The sequence below is a fragment of the Conger conger genome, chromosome 17 (assembly GCF_963514075.1).
Source record: "Conger conger chromosome 17, fConCon1.1, whole genome shotgun sequence".
NCBI classification, from domain to species: domain Eukaryota; kingdom Metazoa; phylum Chordata; class Actinopteri; order Anguilliformes; family Congridae; genus Conger; species Conger conger.
The window spans coordinates 15520237-15542552 of NC_083776.1; the positions used below are offsets into that span (position 1 = coordinate 15520237).

At 40.2% G+C, this 22316-nt stretch overlaps 1 protein-coding gene across 1 annotated transcript; it reads right to left on the reverse strand.

Annotated features, from left to right (window-relative positions):
- Window positions 1-4529: 4529 nt before the first annotated feature.
- LOC133116474 (deoxynucleoside triphosphate triphosphohydrolase SAMHD1-like) lies at window positions 4530-20759 on the reverse strand. Its single transcript, XM_061226077.1, has 14 exons — window positions 20465-20759; window positions 18557-18717; window positions 18182-18297; window positions 15654-15724; window positions 15313-15468; window positions 14869-14969; window positions 12254-12362; window positions 11244-11335; window positions 11013-11128; window positions 9666-9805; window positions 9365-9457; window positions 7115-7219; window positions 6846-6954; window positions 4530-6286 (listed from the first exon to the last, which is right to left on the reverse strand). The coding sequence occupies exons 1-14, from the start codon at window positions 20477-20479 to the stop codon at window positions 6243-6245; spliced, it is 1428 nt and encodes a 475-aa protein (XP_061082061.1). The 5' UTR covers window positions 20480-20759; the 3' UTR covers window positions 4530-6242.
- Between the last annotated feature and the right edge of the window lie 1557 nt (window positions 20760-22316).

The following is a 22316-nucleotide window of genomic DNA, read 5'->3' on the forward strand; positions in this document are numbered from 1 at the left end:
ACCAGGTATGGGGTCACAGGGAGGTCACCAATGTTTGGGAGGATTCTTTTCCCATGACCCAACTGGCCTTGGACCACTCATACATCTTAACTCCCCAACAGGTAGTCTAAACATCATTGGAACCCCAGCTCTCAGGCCCCTCACACATGGCAGCCCTTCCTGACCTTAACCACCATGCTACAGGCCGCCCCATCATATCTATGAATGCTGTAGTTGGGAGTTTTCATGATAACTGCATTATGCTGTAAATATGTTTCTGTGCCTCTCATGGTAATATACCTTTTGGATAAACCTGATTTGGGTGAATGAAAGGAAAGGAGACATCCCAGACTGTTTGGTTTCGTCTCCTTATCTCCGAAATCCAGGCCTTAGAGTTCTTGACCCTAAAAGTGAGTCACCCATCTATAATTTACAGCCAGGCCCACCAGGCAGGGGGCTAAAACACATGGCTTCTACAGAGACAGCTCTTGCCCAGTTTCCCCTCGGCTCCTGAATGGTTGTGATATCAAAGGTAGACTGTTACAAAAACTAGACCATTACACCAGTCACACTGAACCAATCAGAATAACACCAAACATCACTATATTCTGACCTGGGATTATCATGAAACATCTTTATACCATCTCCAGTACTCCTGTACTCAAATCCTGTAGGAATGTGAGAAAAGGGGGGCCCCCAGGGCCTAAGAAGGTGCCTCTAAGAATCCTTCTCTAGCTCTCCCCCACAGGCATGTGTGCCAACGGTGGGGGCTAACCATGTATGCTCCAGGAGAGGGAAGTCAGCAAGCTGACCAGCGCATGAGACCAAATGTTACTTATGACTGGCTTACAGGACTATTTTCAGCTGTAAATTATGCTGATACAGCATGGAACACATTTGTTGGCTAAATCAAGTAATCATGGTTCCAAGGTATGAAATGAGCCTCAAACCTGCCTGATATAGATAGATATGAAATAATTGTGTTTCTTAGGGTGAAAAGCATTCTCTTTTGGGAGAAATATCAGTGGTTTTATGCCTGAGGACTGAGAAATAATAAATTGCAGTTGACACTGTTTGCCAAATGCTAGTGATTTTTAGTTTTGTTTATTATTTAGCTTTTATCCAAACCTTCCCGGTCCCAGTCAAGGACCTTACCCACTTGGCTATCGGTTACCCCAGCTCTTGAAGCTGGCTCTTGAAATTCCAAATTCCTCCATTCTCAGTTGAGTTCATGTTCTGTGAGATCGTGGCTCTGTATCCAACTAGCCTTCTTCATTCCTCAGCAGGTGTTGTTCTGTGAGCTTGTGGCTCACAGATGGATCCTACATAATACTACTCCAGCTCGTCTATGTATTAATCACATCATAAAGTATATGACTAATCACAATATACACTCAGTGAGCACTTTTAGGTATTTATTAGACTTATTTTTTAGACTTCTACTGCTGTGACCTATTCACTTAAAGTTATGATGAGTGTTCAGAGATGTTCTTCTGCATACCACTAATGTGTGTAACCAGTCTAGTCATTCTCCTCTGACGTCTCTCATTAACAAGGCGTCTGTCATTAACAAGATACTCAAACCACCCTGTCTGCCACCAACAATTATTCATTCCACGGTCAAAGTCACTTAGATCACATTTTTTCCCCATTCTGATGGTTGATGTGAACATTAACTGAAGCTCCTGACCTGTATCTACATGACTGTATGCATTGCGCTGCTGCCACACAATTGGCTGAATAGATAGTCACGTGAATAAGTAGGTATAATAAAGTAAAAATGTTCCGAATAAAGTGCTCGGTGAGTGTATATATTGAGCAGGTTATATAAATCAGCAGTCGACTGAAGTGGCTGTTCCTCCAGTTCTGTTCTATGTTGTGCCTGAATTGCGACCTCACCCTCCCTAGGGTTGATCGCCGTGGTGATCCTGGTGCTGATCTGCCTGGCCGTCGTGCTTCTCCGTTACATACACCAGCACAAGGGAACCTACCGCACCAACGAAGCCAAAGGCACAGAGCGCGCAGAGACTCGTGACGCCGCACTGAAGAGAGATCCGGCACTGGAAGGTTCCATGGACGACGGCAACAAGGAGTACTTCATTTAAATGGCGTGTCCACGCCAGGTCTAAGCTAGAGACTCAACCTGTGCCTTGGTCCATAGCACAAAGAAAATAGAACATTCTAAAATGTATTTAAAATTGCTATATATTAACTTCAGAAAATGTCAAGTGTTCAAGCATGTAGCTCCTTCCACTCATATGTGAGGCATTGGGATGGCTCTTTTGACACCTACAAAAATGCAACACACACACACACACACAATTGTGCAAACAGTGAGACATATACACTCAGTGAGCATGTATTATGTATCACTTTATTTTTCTGCTGCTGCATCAGAGGTTTCTCCGATATTCAAACCACCCTGTCTGGCACCAACAATCATTGACAAAAGCCAAAAAGTCACCTTAGATTACATTTCTCCCCCATTCTGACATTTGGTCTGAAAAACAGCTGAACCTCTTGACCACATCAGCATGCTTTTATGCATTTAGCTGGTGTACAGGTCTACCTAATAAAGTGCTCACTGGGTACATACAAACACACACACACAACTGTGCAGACAGTGAGGCATCCACAAACACATACAAACGTACTGTGTGGACAGTGTGGCACACACACACACACACACACACTGTGCAGACAGTGAGGCATACACACACACACACACACACACACACACACACACACACACTGTGCAGACAGTGGGAGACACTGCTGCCCCACTACCATAGTGTTGGCAATGGATATTCATGAGGGACAAAGGGTGCCAAAAACATGACCAACAGATGTAATCTGTGACTTTGTAGTAGGATATTTTTTGTTTTGTGATTTATTTCCTGAGAAATGTGAAGTGATGCCTGTTTTTGAAATCATCATCATCATCATCATCATCATCATCATCATCATCATCATCATCAATTCTATCACAAAATTAGAATTCCCTCACTGGCATACCTGTGTCCTGCAGTGCAGATCAATCAAATGCACATCACATTGTGCCAAGATTTGGGTTGCAAAGGACGTTTGCTGTCATTTAGTTGACACTTTTATGCGAAGCGACTTACAGCTGATTAGACTAAGCAGGGGGCTAAAGGCCAAACAGCTGCACTGATCTTGTTGTGGCTATACTGGAACCACCAACCATCCACCGACATTTGGAGATAAGATGAAAATGGGCAAGCCGTCAACCAGCAAGACAATGCCTGGAAGCATTTGCTTTCAGTCGGGGTTACACAAGATGCTTTACTTCAAAAAGTTGTGTGTGTTTGAAAGTTGTGGTTGCTATTATAAAGCCAACCAATCAGCTTGCTGAAATACTATTATTTCCCTTTAAATAAAACATAAAGACGCACAGATTGACAATAGAAAGGGGTGTACCCTGTGTGGCATTAATAGTTGAATTGGCATTGGTTTGGAGTCAATTGGTTATGTGACCTTTAAGCTATTGAAATATTAATATAATACTTTAAATATCTGTAAAAACTCAAACATGAACGCCTGGGGGCATCCTCTTGATCCTAAATACATTGTCTGAATACTCTCAGCCCTGTGGTTAAAAAGCGATTATTTCATTATTTTACTTGATCACCATTTTTCAGACAATGAAGCACTTTTCAGATGGCCTAAAAATTACAATTCGTTGCGAACATATAAATATTGTTTAAGAATAAATAATGTGCCTAATGGGTAACTGAAATGTTATGCCTTAATGTTGTACGGTCCCACATCATAACGCAGTTGTTCTGGAATGTGTTACCATTGTCATTTTGAAGCTAATGACGAAATATATTGTTGTATTAAAAGTGCGATGAAAAAGGGGTTGCGCCGCGTTCACTGGGCTCCATTGATTAACAAACAGTTATTTTGAGCACTGTGCACAGTGTTTTCTTAAAGAGCTATTAAGTCCGAAAATCGAATATTGAACTTTACCGCACTTACGGCATAAGGCACATACGCTTAAACATTAATGTCCAACCATACCAACTAACACGACGGTTTAGATACAAAAAAATGCCAAAATAACCTACACGTGCACAGAAACACATTGAAAACTTACTCATTTGATGCTGATCATTTGATGTGATAGCTAGCGTCCAGTTATAGCAGTGAAGTAAGTTCCACACCTTATAAGTTCGTATGTATATACAAAACTAGTGCAGTTCAATAGGAACTGGAGCGGGAGGGAGGGTCCAGGTGGTGAAGTATGGAAAGAGAAATGTGTTCCTTAACCTTGTGAACATTTCAGGGAAATACTCTGTGCTGTTATAAATGGTAAATGATTACCAATAATTATGAAACCTTAATACACCAAGGGTACAATACTTTAGTTTTTGTTAAGAAATCTGGGAAAACTGAACTGCTAAAATAATATCAAGGTTTAGTAATGGTGGAAGAGACAACTGAGTATAATCAAACAGCAGTCAGGCATTCAATTAAAGTGAAAAAACATAAAAAAATACAGGCGACAGTCTGTAATCAGTGTAAATTTATTTATTTCCCAGCTGCAGTTACATGTGCATCAGAGTCAAAACAGACTGAGACATATATGAAAGTGTGATAATGATGCCTCCCAACAAAGTTCTTATTCTCCTGGTTTTCAAAATAAAAAATCTCAAGGAGCGCTGACCATAGCTTATTGTGGATCTCAACTTAGATGGACGTCAGTATCAACTACATGAGAACTGCATGAGAACCACATGATAACAATGAATAAGACCTCAAAGCAAAGAGGACAAGAATACAAATTTTAATATATAAATAAAATAAAAACACACCAAAAACACCACATTACGGTCACTCCAAATGCACAAAATGTTAACCAGATTTTAGCTGAAATTAATTAAGTTATTCTTATCTCAAGATGCCCACACATAATGTCCTTAGGGATTGCTTACTATCCTATTAGCTGAATTTAACGTTTAAAGCTATATGTAGAAAAGAACCTTCACCTTTTTAGGAGCCTAGACTCTGACAAAAAAGCTTGCTAAAATTGTGAGAGTGAGTTCAATGTTTAAAAAAGAAGAAGTATATTGCTGTTTTTGTGAATTACAATGATTTAAAAACAAAACAAAATTACACACAAATGAGCTACAGCTTATTACGTAATCAGTGAACCGCCTCGGAACCGCATTTTGCAAAATAGGCAGATCTTAAACCGCGCAGTTAAAACACGTGTTTAGTGCTTTGAATATTTTCATGGTGATAACCATTTATCGTAAAAGCGTGTATTCTGCATGTATCTTTGCAATGAGCTTCACTATTGCCGGGATAGAATGGGAACGTCGTGTGGGAGGCTCCACTACATCTGTTATTTCTCCCAGAAGTGTAATTATTTGTATGGCTGGGTGTTTGTCATGGAAGTCACAGGTGATTTTCTATTTTTTTGGCGGTCCCTTTAATTCCCAGTTTCTTCTCCGCGATTGTTTTCGATGATAACTAATCAAAACAAACGCACGCTCTTTCTGTGATGGACATTGATTTTACTTCAGTTACTGTCACTACAGTTGAGCATGTTACTCCAGTCGCTTCCAATTGCTTTGCATGAGATATTGCTTAATTTAATAAATTATTTTGTAAATATTTTCTGACAAACACCCAGCCTTAATTATTGATTGGCTGACATCATTAAATAATATTTACTATTAATAATCTGTTTGATGATTTCTTGCTCTGGGGGTTGAAATAGTGTTCTTGCTGCAAAGATTATTTCAGTATATCTTCACAGCCTAGATCTGTGTTTCTGTCTTGTGTCTCAGTTTACCCCTGCTCTTTAGAGACGGAGACATTTCAGGTACAATTGGTTAATTTGCGGGAATTTTTGTAAATTCAACGGAATACATAATCAGCCACACTTATAATATCTATCCTTTATTTGCGGGATCCACCACTGAATGCATACGCACTAACATAAGCGCAGCTTGTGGTGAGTCACCTAGATCACATGCGTACTGCGGTTCTAGCCCTGTGCGGCAGTTTCATACATACGGCACATGTTTCCTGGGCAGAATGCGTCATATGTCGCTTAGTACATTTTCTTTATAATCTTCCCTTTAGTTTATGAACAGCCATTTCCCATCTGAACACCACCACCTGCTATATAGAAGAGTTTGACTTTTGCAGTCAAGGCACTATTCCCCAAAAAACACAAATAAATATATATGTAAATAAGATGCCCCCTCAGACGACCACCTTCATCTTCATCATCATCTCAGCTCTCCATCAGCTCCAGGCCAGGCACATCTACATCCTAAACGAGTGACAAAATGTCAGTGAGGGATGCAATTATTCTACTGCATTCAACTAAATGACTGTTATATGATTCACATCCCTAATACTAGAATTTTTCCAGGACAGACTTGTCAAGCGTCTACCAATACAATTTATGTTGCCCAATTAAGGCTGCTTCGAAAATGCATTGGTCTTCAAAGAGTTTACAAAGATGCATTCATGGATTTGGACACAGATACTACAAATCAAACAACAGGCAAGGCTCCCATTCAATAAATCACCAATGTGAGTGCTGTGTCACGCAAACAGGCTATTCATCAGAGTGATGTCATATCTTCAAGGGAATTAAGAAGCCCGGTCTACTCTGTCATTGGTCATGATGTACAGCCGACCAATCTGAAACTAGCACTAGTTAAGCAACTAAAAGCACTTAATTCCCCCAAAAGGAATACATAAGATAATTATATTTATCATGTTATTTTCAAATGATAATCTGTGGATAAGGCACCATATTGGTGGGGAAAAGGGCTGTGCTAGAGGATAGATGTTTAACCATGGCTCAAAGTGGGGATGTATACGCCACATCTCGAAGTAGGTCTTGGCTGCCTCAAAGCTCTGTTCGTCAGTCCTCCTGCAGTAGACCCGGACCAGTTGTTCAGCAAACCTCCTCGGAAGGAGCAGGGACACCTGTGGGCAAGACGGTCCACTGCCAGGCATCATGCACAAATGATGGACGGACATGATTCAAGGAAAATAGGATTCATCCTCAGAGTACTTCCTGTCTATCCAAAATTTTTCATTTTGATTCTAAAACTGTAATTATACAGAAGCCCAAATAACCTCCTACCTCGTCTTCCCTGATTATTCTGGCTTCTGTGGGGCCATTCTTGGTGTAAAAATACATGTGATTGATCGGGTCCTCACTATTCATCCCATAATCCCGGTTAATAATCTGCAGGAGTAAAAAGGGAACAAAAGAGCACAAGCAGAAAGCATGCCAAAGGTACTAAGACTGGTCTGAGTTTCACACAAGTCATTTTTACATTACATTAATGGCATTTGGCAGACACTCTTATCCAGAGCGACATACAGTTGATTAGACAATCCTCCACTGGAGCAATGCAGGGTTAAGGGCCTTGCTCAAGGGCCCAACGGCTGTGCAGTTCTAATTGTGGCTACACCGGAGATCGAACCACTGACCTTGCGGGTCCCAGTAATCTACCTTGACCAATACACTACAGACCCTGTCCACAGACCACAAACTCTCATTTGCAGCCACACATTCCTTTGTGACGCCACTAGGTGTCTCTGGCCTCCGGAGTGAAAATAGTGTTATTAGCATGAAATGGAGACTATTCTGCCAAGGCTGGCTCTAGCTGCATTGTGAACAAACAACATTCTCAAAAAAGAAAACCAGAGGACGGATAAGGAATTGACTCTGAATATTTTCAGTCTCTGTAAAAATAACACTGCCAAGAACAGTGTCCAACAATATATATAAAAAAAACAAAAAATGATAGGACTTAAGAATTTGAATTTTGCTTCAAAGTAAAAAAATTATAGAACACTGAGCATTCTTTAGTTTAGCCATTTTTTCACCTCTTCATATTAACTTCTTCAGCACCTTTAGGTTTTTTCCACAGTAAAATGTAAACACTTTCAAGTTTCCATGATTATTAAAATTTTTTTTTTCTAAAAATCACTCGGATGAAAACAGAGAGTGAGAATTCACCCAATTATAAAACAAAGAAATATGGCTGGTAGGTGAACATTAAAAAGATATGGGATACTATAGCACAAAATAAACATAATTGGCAAGATGTGACAGACATGCGCTGAACTGAAAATTTGCTCTCACTCCACAATTTGGCAGTTTAATGACAAAGCGATTATACACACACATACACACATTTGGACCACTTCGTCACAGATTTTCATGATATTTATCATACTGATTTGGCATTATAAGAAAGCCCTGGAACCAAAATTACACATTTATTCCAGTTACAATAGACCACATTTCACAATGTTGTGTGTGGGGTCCTGGTCTCTGCACTTCTCTGTCTCTAGGGCAGAGAATTTGACGAGCTCTACTTCCATTACTGTAGGACGTAGAGAGATAGATATTTGATCAATGTATTTTAGGTTGTCACCAGCTCTATCATTTATGTTGTCCCCAAAATGAAAGGTAACAGAGTTATGAATGATTATAATTTTGAGATTTAATTTGCAATGTGTAGGATATAATGTGAACACCATCTCCAGAAAATTTGGTGTTGGATATTTGAGTCAATGCTGTGATATCATTACTGATGCAGCATCAGACAGTTTTGGATTACCAATTCCTGGTTTTCCACCCTCCCTTTACCTGGGAGTCATGTGTGAAGACAGTCTGGCCAATCAGTAGCACTAATTAACCATGAGAAAAGAAAACCAGGGCTGGATTTCGATTACAGCCCAGTTTTACAATGTGGTGTGGCTGTGTTCATGCAGACAACCTACCCTTCACAGCACAGAGTATCTGTAATCTGTAATCTGTAATCTGTAGTATGCCATGAAATCAATTCTCAATGTAAACATTGTTTCTCAACTTGCTCAAAGTATGCTCAAAGCCAACTCTAATCCAACAGAGATGAAATGTGTGCTTCACAATACTTGATAAACATATCTTGATAAACTTAGCATAGCATCTTTGCATCTTGACTGGTAACCACAGTCAAGGCTGACAATGAACATGAACATTTCAAAACATGGTTAAACGCAGGCCAAGCAGAAATGTAAAAGTAAATGGTTGCCAGGTATTTGCATTGTTAAATACAATAGTGCCATGATGATGTCACTTTTTATAAGGCAGGGGATGGCTGTTTTGTTTCATGAACATTTGTAGGTTGCATACAGTGGTCATTACGTGTGTATGGCATCATGAATAGTTGTTTATTCCAATGTCACACAATTAAGATCCAAGTTAATGTCACTGATATGACAAAGTATTTGGAAATTGAATTCTTATAATAATTATAACTGACCTGCATGGTGTACATAAGGTTTCAATCAGAAAACAGTTGCAAAGAGGTATTATTGTAGACATTTAACTCACAGTGACTTCAAAATCTTCAGCCTGAAGTATTACACCTGTGCTGCCGTCAGGCAAGGCTTGAGCAATGCTGGCTGCTATCGCGGCGCGCACATCCTGAAGAAAAATGGACCACCCGAGTCAGAGTGATGAAAAACTTACTACAGAACAGTGACACAAAGTAGACTGTGGTATAAAGGCACTGATTGTGTTAGAAATGCTGGACTCATGTGCTCCGTCAAGGGTCCCTGTCATTCCCACCATCTCCTTCTTTCACTATCTCCCCCTTTTTACAGCGTCTATAGACTGGTTCATCTAGTCTCACCGATGTGTCTGCCACAGGATTATTGGGTCGGATCTTGCCCAAAAACTTGTAGATCTTGCGACAATTGATGTTTTGCAGGATGGCCCGAGCCTCAGCCAGCTCTGGAGACGAGGAGTACAGGATCTGCTGGAAGACGTGGTCTGAAAAGGGATTGGGGGGGGTTCTTATTATTATTATTATCAGGTGTAGTCTTAATTCTTAAGCCTAAATGTTCTGAAAAGCTACACAACTTTCAACAACTTGGGCTGTATATAGCTGTAAGGCGGAAATGATTAACATCTGGCATTATCACTCAGGGCGCTGGTCAGCTTGCTGGCTTCCTCTGGTATTGTGGAATATGTGGCTGTAAAGTAATTTAACCCAGGAGCATGCACCATTAACCCCCACTATCTCCGCACCCATACGGGCAGGAGCCTGTTGGGGAAGACTCAGGCCTCCAGCCGTGAAACTCGTTACGACGGGGCAACATCCTTTACGGCACGGGAAGGTTTCAGAGGGCACGGCCTGTTGGGCCCATTATTCCCTTTGACCCCCCTTTCTTACTCCCTCCCTCTCAGATCTCCCTCTTCCTCAGTCACTAAATGATGTGTACAGCATTGGATGTTTCATGTCAAAGTCAGTTTAGATAATATTCATGTTTGGTATTATTCTGATTGTTTCAGTGCGACTGGTGCAATGGTTTTATTTCTGCAACAGCAAACCCTGGACATCATAACCAACCAGGAACCAGGGAGAAACTGTGTGGAGCTCTGCCCCAGTGAAAGCCATGTGCCTCAACCCCCCTGCATTTCCTGGGGAGGCGTGGCTCCAAATTACAGATGGGTGACCCATTTTTAGGGTTAACATCAAAGGCCAGATTTTGGATTTAAGGACAGTAAACTAAGCAATCTGGGAGAATGCAATCAGCCTCCCGTGCACACCGTGCACAGGAATTATTATTCTAAAATTGAGTCAGATAAACGAAGGTGAATATATTGGCCCTATTGTGGAGATTCTTGGTCAGCCCAGACCAGTAAAGAGCGGAAGGCAGAGTGGTACTACTGCCTTTGTATCGTGGTTTATTTATTGGCTGATCTAGAATCTCCGCTTTGGGGCCACTCATTTTTAACCCTATTAGTATTCTTTCAGCAACACCAGAAGGACGAGCACGCTGATACCTTCAGCCCTTGCTAAATTCCGTCGTTGGGTTAGCGTGGGGTTTTACATAGCCGATGCAGATAGCACCTGCTCTTTAGTAAATTAGCTATCATTGTGTTTTAACAGGCACTTAATTTGCTGCTCTTCTGTTAAATCTCAGCAATATGAGAGCCTTCCATCACTATATAACAGGTATGTAAAGTGCCTAACCGGTGAGTTTTGTATAAGCCTCCATATCGTCAATGGCAGTGGAGATGGTGAAAGTCTGGCCATTGGAGCCTATGATCTGAATGTGGTTGTCAGCCATCACAAAAGCCTCTGTTATCCTGTAGACAAGAGAAGCCATCACTGTTTACATTCATATCATTATGGCAAAGCAATAGTGGACATGGTTCCCCAGTATGAGCTGGGGTCTTTTTGGAAAGGTGTGAAGGTACTCACATTGTTGCGATGATGTTTCCCACTTTGTGCTGGTAGGCCCGCCGATAAAGGCTATACCGTGTGTGAAACATGTCGTACAAATTTTCCCTTTCCTGGAACCAACAGAAATTGGCAAGTTTCTCACAAAACCATACAATTAACATCATAATGGCAAATCAAAAGTCCTAATAATATCAAAATAATAAATAATATCAGCAAAAGGGAAGATTGGTGCAAGTATAATCCATGTGCAATGCATGAGACTTGTTTGATTCTAAAATACAAAGATACTTAAACTAGGTCTTCATCTTCTGATGGCAATGGTGAGTATCTGTCCCAGTGAAAGCCATTTACCTCGACCCCTCTGATCAAATCCTATCAAAAATCAAAGGCCTGGTTTGTGCTTTTATTTAGTGTAGTTTTTATATACTGGAGAATGTAGTCACACTCCCATGCACATAATGCATGTAGATTTTTGTTGTGGTGTCTATAGCCAGACCCACATAATGCTTATAGCCTTTGTCAGGTATGACTTTTAAGACTCTGCTATTTGGTTTCTCTTGTAATACTTTTATTTATATTTAATTTGGAATTGAATGTGATTAAGTAAGTAACCTGCCTGGTAAAATACATTGTTAAAACTTGATCTGTTTGGTTTCACTTACTGACACTCACTGTTACACAGGGAATGTTTGGTTACTCCCGAGAGTTGGTCTAATGTAACACCCGTAGACCTCCAAAGGTAGATTTATTGGCCCTATTGTGGAGATGCCTGGACTAGTAGAAAACGGAAGGCAGAGTGGTACTACTGCCTTGGTAACTTGGTTTATTTATTGGCTGATCTAGTCATTAATCATTAACATTTAACCCTACTAACCTCATTCAGATCAGAAGGACAAGCACACAGATACACCCTCGCTACATTCTGTCGTTGGGTTCGTGCGAGGCTTACACATTTATTCCAGATACAATAGATCCCATTTCACAATGTGGTGTGTGGGGTCCTGATCTCTGCAAGGTGGCACCAGTACCTTTTCTCTAGAGCAGATGTGCATCAATCCGTCCACCTCATACACATGTGAAAACTTCAGAAAGCGTCGGTAGTCAAAGCTATTTGGGATGCCCAGGTAGTAGGAGTCTCTAATGACAAAAAGAGAAGTTTGTAAAGATTATGGAAATTGGATATTGGTAAAAATAATTAAATTAAATTAATCAGTAACTGGCAAACAGACCCAACTGTCATGACATGCACGCTGCTTGTTCTGAGTAATTGACTCATTCATTGAAAGGGGCGTGTTCAAAATAATAGCAGTGTGGAGTTTAATTAGATAATTAATTCATTCTCATTCATAATCATGTCATTAATTGTCCTTTATTAAGGAAGAAGAAGCAAATGTTTCGCACATTGTTATAAAATATATTTTCTTCTGAATTGGTATGTTAAATGGGCCTTTCCAAACATTGTTTGGAGGACCAACGTCATTTCATTAAAAAGTTGGTTGGAGAGGGGAAAACGAAAAAGAAGTGCAGCAAATAATAGGATGCTCAGCTAAAATGATCTCAAATGCTTTAAAATGGCAACAAAAACCCGAAACACGCGGAAGAAAACGAGCAACTAACTACGGATCGAAGAGTAGTCAGAATGGTGAAGATTCAGCCATTCATCAATTCCAGAAAGATCAAAGATGATCTACAATTAACTGTAAGTGCTGTTAGTCAGAAGACGCATGATCGAAGCTAAGCTATCAGCAAGAAGCCGCCTGTAAAGCACCATTGTTGAAAAAACCACATGTGTTCCCTTTAGTTCCATGTTAATAAAAAATAATCTAAATTGGGGATGAACAATAACATCATCGTCAAATAGTTATGAACTGATAATAGCTTAATTCTCATTTAGTTTTAAGCTATATTTTTGTTAAAACACAGCAAGTCCTTTTTTGTTATTTCTCAGAGACCTACCAAGTATAAACTATGTAGAGTGAGGTCTGTAAGTATTTGGACAATGGCACAATTGATTTTCTTTTGGCTCTGCAGCACATTGGATTTAAAATGAAACAATTAATAAAAAGAGATTAAAATGCAGACTGTCACCTTCAATTGGAAGGTATGTGCATCATCAGTTGATCCATATAGGAATTGCATCCTTTTTTATACATTGTCCCCCCATTTTAGATGACCAAAAGTAATTGGACAGTTGGCTTCTCGGCTGTTCTGATGTGATAGGTGTATTCAATTGTTTCCTTAGTGCAGGTATAAGAAAGATTTCAGTATCAAGTCTTGATTGTAGGCTTTGGATTGCCTGTCAGATTGGAGTCTGTCATTGGAATTTGTCAACATGAGGAGCAGAGTTGTCAGTGACAGTTTACAATTATGAGAAATAGAAAAGTCCATCAGAGATATATTAGGCTTACCAAAATAAACTACTTGGAACATAATTAAGAACTGGTGAGCTCAGTAAAAGGAGCTGCCAAAGAAGAAAGAGGTCTACAGTTGATGACCAAATAAAGAAAAACCACAAACACCTGTCTGGCAGGTCAGAAACACTCTTTGTCAGGCAGGTGTGGATGTGACTATTGTCTGCAGAAGATATCACAAACAGAAATAGGCCACACTGCAAGATGCAAACCATTAGTAAGCAGCAAAAACAAGATGGCCAGATTACAGATTCCTAATAAGAACCTAAAGGAGGCTGCAGAGTTCTGGAAAAAGGTATTTTGGAAAGATAAGATCAAGATTGACTTGTAACAGTGTGATGGCAAAAAGGGAGTAGGCCAAAAGTGGCCACCATCTGCCCACGATCCAAAGCAAACCCCTTCATCTGTGAAACATGGTAGTGTTACCATTTGTGCATGCATGGCTGCCACGCGTGCTGGCTCATTAACTCTGGTCCTCATGGTCATTCCAATGGCAATCCTAGAATCAGGACTAGATACTGGCCGATTTCTTATACCTGCACTAAGGAAGTGATTGAACACACAAGTAATCAGAAAAAGCGGAGAAGCCAACTGTACTTTTGATCTTTTAAAATGGGGGGAATGTGTATGATGGAGTATGATGATATGAGTAGTCCAATCATTGTAATTTCACAAGCAACTCCAGACTGCCAGTAAATAGTACCACAAAATAGTATCTATTTATAAATCCTGGCCTTCAAAACCCTGTGTTTCTGGCTCCACTACACTATGTCGTGGCAAGCTATTCCAAACACTCTCTGTGTGAATTTTTTTTTTTTTTCAAATTATTTTCTAATTTCCAATTATGCCCCCTCATTCTGCTAACCAAACTCCTGAATAATTGCCTGTACTTCACTTAGTTAATCCCTTTAAGAAATGTAAAAGCCTCAATCAAATCACCCCTAAGTCTCATGATCTAGCTTTCCTTATAAGTCTGAGTAATGGTTCCTTATTACACCCCTAAGTCTCCTTTCACCAATCTTAAAGAGATTAAGCATCTTGAATCTTTCTGATGTCAATCTTTATTTAAGTCAATCTGGTTGCCCTTCTTTGAACCTTTTCGAGCACCACTATATCTTTCTTGTAGTGCAGAAGGTGGGAGCTTTGTTGCAGGAAATCAGCCTTGCGTATGAGAAGATATTGATATCAGCCCCAGAATTTCCATAAAGTGCACTTCCATCCAAATCACTCACCTAGCAAGATAATCGAACTTGTCCACATCAATTCCATTGTTGTTGTTGGCCACAATCTCATACAAGAAATATTTTTCTTGCTGTCTTCCTTGATATGGCCACTGCAGAGATGAGAAAGTAAGAACAATATTTGGAACCTAGCACACAAAAAGCCACTAGAGAAGAGATATGTAAGAATAGAGAGCAGGCCTGTGTGTTTGGGTTACATTACATTTTCGGCATTTGGCAGGCGCTCTTATCCAGAGCGACGTACAGTTGATTAGACGAAGCAGGAGACAATCCTCCCCTGGAGCAATGCAGGGTCAAGGGCCTTGATCAAGGGTCCACTGGCTGTGTGGATCTTATGGTGGCTAGACTGGGATTAGAACCACCAACCTTGCCTATCCCAGTCATTTACCTTAACCACTACCCTACAGGCCACCCCAGGTTATCGTAGAGACGCACCTGGTCGGGAGCAAAAGGGTTCGTCAGGGGTCCGCCGATCTGTTCCTTAATAAACGCCAAATCCTCAGGCAGGTTCAGCCCATGACGCGTCATCACTGGCTCCAGACCGTTTACCTCGATCAGGTGATCTAACATTTTCACAGATGCAGTCTCATGCTAGAGCACGCACAGACAGACAGACAGACAGACAGACAGACAGACAGACAGACAGCATTAAGGATAAGCATAAGCATAAGCACCAGCATGAACCGATACGCATTGTGTGGTTTATAGAGTAATGTAAAAGCAAAAATACAGGCAACAAAAGAACAGGACACAAAAGAGAAGAAGTTGAAAAATACCTCCCATCCCAAACCCGGGCGTGCTCTTGGGATGAACATTCCATCAAACATGTGGGAAAAAGGGCCATGTCCTGACCACAGCAAGAGGGATGAAAGAGGGGATAAGAACTGTCACTATAAAAATATATACTATAACAATTGGGGAAAAATAAAAACCAAAGAATAATAAAATATATTACAATAGGGAAGATGACCCTCCTTATAGCAGACTTTTTTCAACTTTTAACCCCTTTCCCCGCCAATTATTTTGGAAAAAACCTGTCATTTTCAGATGATTTTCATTTTATTATATTTAATATAGTATTTTTTATGCTGATTATGTATTTCATTTTTTTCCCATTTTTGTGGTTGAAATTTTATTTTGAAAATAAAAGTGTTTAGACTCGTCCGTGACTGAAAAAAACACATTCGGTAAAAACGTATATACTCGTCTCCGCCGGGGAAGGGGTTAAAGATAGCAACAAAATCAACCAATAACGTGACTACATTATCCTCCAACTTCGATAAGGAAAGAGATGCAAATCAACAGACAGTGTAGGCGAATTAGTGTTCCGTTTCAACCTGACAGAAGATGCATGTTAGGGCTCAGACACGGACACAGATTTGAGGACGTCTGGACAGATGACCGCACCCAGCACCAACAGGGTCGTTTGTTTGGGAGAATGCTGTGATTTCTTCAAAACTAGTGAAGATTTATCCCAACAATAAGCCTTAGGTTAATAAGTCACAGGAGGGTTTATTGACCAAAGAGCATCCCAATGATGAGGCTGCCGAAAGAGAAATCATAAATGTATAAGGAAAAAATTGAGGGTAGGCTTGGATCAAATTTGAGATTGGCTTGGAATGGAATGAAAACTATGGTTGGGCTGCAGGAGATGAAAATTGAGAATGTGGTGAACAGTAAGTTTGAGGTCCTTCCAACTTGGCGTGGATTCAGGGTACCCAAGCTCAAGTACAAGAGAACCATTAATCTGCCGAACAAGCACAAGTAATCATACTTTTTATTTATTTCAACCTGATAATGCACCCTACATATTATATAAACTTAATATTAACTTTGAGAACTGGTACATATTTAGTTTATTCACTTCATGGCTATAGGTCTACACTCACCGAGAACTTTATACGGTATTTATTAGACTTATTTTTTAGACTTCTCCTGCTGTAGCCTATTCACTTAGTGCTGTGTGTTCAGAGATGCTCTTCTGCATACCACTGTTATAATGTGTGGTTATTTGCATTACTGTCACCTTCCTGTCAGCTTTGACCAGTCTGGCAATCCTCTCATTAACAAGGCATTTATGTCTGCAGAACTGGTCACTGGATTATAATTTTTTTGCACCATTCTTTGCAAACTCTAGAGACTAGTGTGTGTGAAAATCCAAGGAGATCAGCAGTTTCTGAGATACTCAAACCACCCTGACTGCCACCAACAATTCCACAGTCAAAGTCATTTAGATCACATTTTTTACCATTCTGATGGTTGATGTGAACATTACCTGAAGCTCATGATCCATGTCTACATGATAATATGCATTGCATTGCTGCCACACAATTGGCTGATCAGATAATCGCATGAGTATGTAGGTGTAATAAAGTAACAATGTTCCTAATAAAGTGCTTGGTGAGTGTATGTTTTGTTGACTCCCTTACGGCTGTCATTTTAAGTGTTCTTTTAACTTGTGTGTTCTGTGTTCTTTTAAACCTTTCTGCAAATTGCCCTTCAAGGGACAATAACAGAATTGTATTGTAGTACATTCCCTGTACTGGTGAGGGCAACTGACTTGCATTATATTTACTTATGGCTAAAGCCAATACCTGTCAGGTTCTATGTTTTTCATTGTCAGTTTTTGTTGTTAGTTGTTAGCTTTTCCGTGTATTCATTCCCTCTGTATTTACCATAGTCTGTTTCCTGGTTGTTCCATTCATTCATTCATTTCATCTGTGTTTTATTTTGTGTCTCCGCCTTTCCAGTCCTTATGTGTACTTCCTTTCTGTCTCCTATCATTCGACTCACCTGTTCCTCGTTATCATGCTTGTTATGTCCATGTATTAAACTCCCAGATTGTTGCCAGATTGTTTTGTGTCCTGACCATACTCTCTTGTTTCTGATTGATTGCCATTACGGCCTGTTTTGTCTTAGACCTCCAGCTCTAGATTTATCCTTCTGAGGTTTTTCGGCCCTGTTTGGCTTCTCGGTTTTTGTTTCGGGATTCTGTTTTTGTTTGGACTGCCGGTGTGTTATCAACCCTTTGCCTGTGACTTTGACTTCGTATTGGATTATCCCTGATATATCGGTTTGCTGGTGTACCAACCCATTGCATGGACTCTCGTTTACAAACTGCCTGTTCTCTGTTGCTACCTTTTGCTGGCTATCGACCTTTGCCTGTTTACTCTGCTGCAAAGAAAATTAAGACTTGAAAGCTTACTCCTGTGTTTTCACTACTGGGTTACTGTTCTGGTCCCTGACAATACCAACTGTTTAGGGTAAGAGGAAGATGTATTGATGGAGGGGCTGTGAAACATACCAAGGTCATGGCACAGTCCTGCTATCTGGACACACAGTATGTCGTTCTCAGTAATATTCAGCTCAGGCTGGCGCTGTTTCAGGGCATTCATCAGTTCTCCTGCCAGGTAGCACACCCTGCCAGAAAGACCACATTCTTTTACATTGTTTACAGGACATTATTTGGTAAGTGGATACCCAGAGCCAAATCAAACCCTACTTTTATTTTTCAATGCATAATTGTTATGTTTCATGCTTCATTCACGACTGTTGTAAAAATGCTATTAATTGAACATTTCCGAAATAATAAAATGTTAAAATTGGTTAGGGTAATAAAAACCTTTGCCATGCAAGACCTAAATGGCACTTGAGCCCTTTTAAAGGGAACATGACGTACCCAATAGAGTGTTCAAAGCGGGTGTGGCAGGCTCCTGGATAGACAAAGTCTGTGGCTCCCAGCTGCTTGAGGTGGCGCAGACGCTGGAACTGAGGTGTGTCAATAATGCTCACCAGCAAAGGGTGCAATTCAATACAGCCGTGGATAGGGTCATTGAATACCTATAAGGATGTGAGGAATCAGAGCAAAGGAAAATGCTGAAGACCAATCCATATTGAGTTCAACTTGAGTTTGCTTTATTGGCATGAAATACAGTAGTGTGCAAAAGCCTAGATTAAAAAAAAAGTCTAATTTATTTTCTTGTTTTCTACATTAGTTTGTCAGTAGAAAATAACAAATTTGAGACAAACATTAATTATCCAAAAGATTAAATGGTTGCTCAAAACAACCTACCAGCCAATTTTCTGAGAAGACAGTTTACCTTAGAGATTTGATGTGGGTTTTAAGGTTATTGGTGGTAAAAATAAATATTGATTTAGTTTAACTGTTTACTACTCTTTATAATACATTTTTCTATAAATTTTTCAACTTTTAATTTCATTATTCTGAAACCATCTTCGCTTTACAGATGTTTTTTTACAAGTGCATAAGACTTTTGCACAACACTGTACATACAGCAAATATAGAGAAAGGGTAACACACAAGTAGTGCTGTAGAAGGTCATGAATACAGTAGTGTGTAGTGATGATTATACACTTAACACAATGAAGATAAATCATAAACCAAGTACTATTCAAGTATTTATTTAATGTAATATTGGTTCATGTAGATGAAAACAAGTAAACAGATAACAATATATTGTGAAAACAAAAAATAGTCTAGTGTGGCCAAAACCCTTGCATTTACCCTTGCTTTGCATTTAATCGTTCACATATTTTTTATATTTCTTCCCTTGTTAAACCATTCCATATGGTTTGAAATTAATTGATAAGAGATTCTTTCGATGTTACAACAGATGTATTTATCTTGGTATCCAGCAAATCCCAGATTTGCTCAATCGGATTAAGGTCTTGACTGGGGGCCACGTCATAACTTTTATGTCACCAGATGATTTGTTTCATCAAGTCACCAACCGGCATCATGTAAGGCTACAATGCGGCTACGAACAATCTCAGAGAGCTCCTTCCGTCGTGCCATCGTGTTTAACACTGTGACACTGCTCAAAGTTTGTGTTACCTTAAATACAGGGACAGCTGACCATCAGAAGTAAGATTGCAGAATAATGTTGCTTCAAGCCAGTTTAAACAAGTTGTTTAGCATCAACAATCATGGAATGAGCCTTCAAACATGCATTCATGCTACGCAAAAGTAAAAAAATGGATTTTTTTTTTTTTAATTTTCTAATTTTTAAAAAAAAAAATTAAAAAGAAAATTACATTTTCAGTGTTTCTGTTTATTAGCCGTACTTTTACCCCAATGTAAATGGTAAATGGTTGGCATTTATATAACGCCTTTATCCAAAGCGCTGTACAATTGAAACTTTCTCATTCACCCAGTCATACACCAACAGCGATTGGCAGCCATGCAAGGCACCAACCAGCTTGTCAGGAGCATTTGGGGGTTAGGTGTCTTGCTCAAGGACACTTCGACCCTCCCAAGGTGGGAATCGAACCGGTAACCCTCCGACTGCCAGACAACTGCCCTTACCACCTGAGCCAATGTCACCACCAAAGTAACTGTGGGAATTTATTTTTTTGTTCTCATTGCCTACAATAGTATTGTTCAATACATTTTCACCAAAACATTTTGAAGAAGTAATATATTAGGACCCATTTTAGACAAACGTGGTGGTGTATAATCATCACTGCACATTACTGTACATTTGAACCATTTCAAACACAATAAACAATCACTCTCCTCTCTTGTGTATTAAATGTCTGCTCATTTGAGCAAAAAGTGCAGTTTTACCTTGTTGTCTTGCATCTTGATTGTCGATTGCCAAGGAATGCAGAAGCTAACTAACTAATTCACATACAGCAACACGACTTTGTCTGTGGCAGCCAAATCCAATGCTTGGGTTTTGTAGAACAAGTCTTGTCGAATGAATAAAGTCTTCCCACCGGCTTTATAAATGCTGTGTAATCCGTCTTCCTGTTGGTCGACTGGTGAGTAACCGTCGAAAGATGCTGCGTCCCTTGTCAACTCAAGCTTTCCAGTGGTTACCTCATACCAGGGTGGGAGGATCTCGCTCCTGTGATGCCCCTGGGTAGGAGCTTCTGTGGCTATAGATGAATTTATTTGCATATGGGCTATAAATAGGCTACATATATCTGCTGCACCCTTACTGTAATGCATTCATATAAAGGATGCATTTCATTGCCTTAGAAGCCATTGACAAAGTTGAATCTAACCTAATGTCACCAGGGCTGTTGGAGGCATGCTGCTCAACCAGCTTATTTGCATTGTATGGTAACAAGTATAAGGAACATGACAACTGCCACAACTGCCGCAACTGCCCTTGAGCCACACCCTTAAGCTAACATTGCTCATTTCTGCCAGAGGACCTTGTGTTTATCAAGAAGCAGTATGATGGGATTGGCCCCTGCTTAGCCCAATCAACTGTAATTTACTTGCATTCTCCACCACTGTACTGCAGGACTACAGAGGCATGGCACAGACAAAGCAGACACAGTGCACAAAATACTGTCTTTTTTCTAAACAAATGGGGACAAAATGGGGGAAAATTGTGGCAGACGACAAGAATCCTAGTCTTTCAGGGGTAGGCAAGGAGGGTAAGTGCAGGTTGTGAGCTGTCTTTTCAGTGGCCACCCATTCAGAATGCCCAAAGAAGTGGGCGACTTCTGTGTGAAAAAAATAACAGAAAAAGGGAACCAAACTCCCCGGCCAACCAAAACTCTGACCTGAACTACAACGGTCAGGAAATAAAAAAACGAGATTTCTGAATGGCAGTCTCAAACGTGCTAAACCTTAGTGGCGAACTCTGCCACTCACTCCTCTAAACAGAAGCGGACCTAAGCACCAAAAATAGGGAAGGTCCACGGGAACCAACCAACCCAAGAGAAACAAGATAGGTCCCTATACCTCTTAACTAATTTCTAAACTGAATGCTTCTCAAGGCTAAAAGCAATGCAGTCCTCCAAAAACTCTCTATCATTCGACCTCTAGATCTCTATACGTGTCAAAATGAAACACCAAAACTCAGAGCAGTGCCAGGAAGAGATTTAAATCGCTCTTCACTCAGCTGACTGCAATCGGCATTCCACATGCGGGAGGTAATTTTTCCTGCTGAACCTGGCCGGCACACCCTCTCGAGGTCTAGAGAGGTAAATACTGGAATTTCCTGAGGTAGGCAGTTAAAACCATCACACCGGAGCTGCACATATGCGTGCAGGGCGGGGATTCCATAGCAACACAGAAGATTATCTATATCTTATGTTGGGGAAAGCTATATCCTTTTATTTCAATGCATTTGCTCTCATGTTTTCTGAATCTCATGTTTTCTGAAAATCACAGGTATAAGGTTGGCACCCCTAACATTTTTTGTAAATAAAATCAAACAAAGTGAAGACCTATTTTGGCAATACAATTTTACTTAATTTAGCTCATCTCAGTCTAATGGCACTATATTGTGTCATTCTATCACTTCATTTTCTGTTTTGGAGGGGCGGGGGGGTTACTGAGGGGGGGGGGGGGGGGTAATGCTGATGCCTGTGACAGTCAGAAGCAGAGGGTATGGATCTAGAGACAAGCTATTTGAAGGCCAGCTCTCAGAACTCTCAGAAACCTGTAATATTACAGT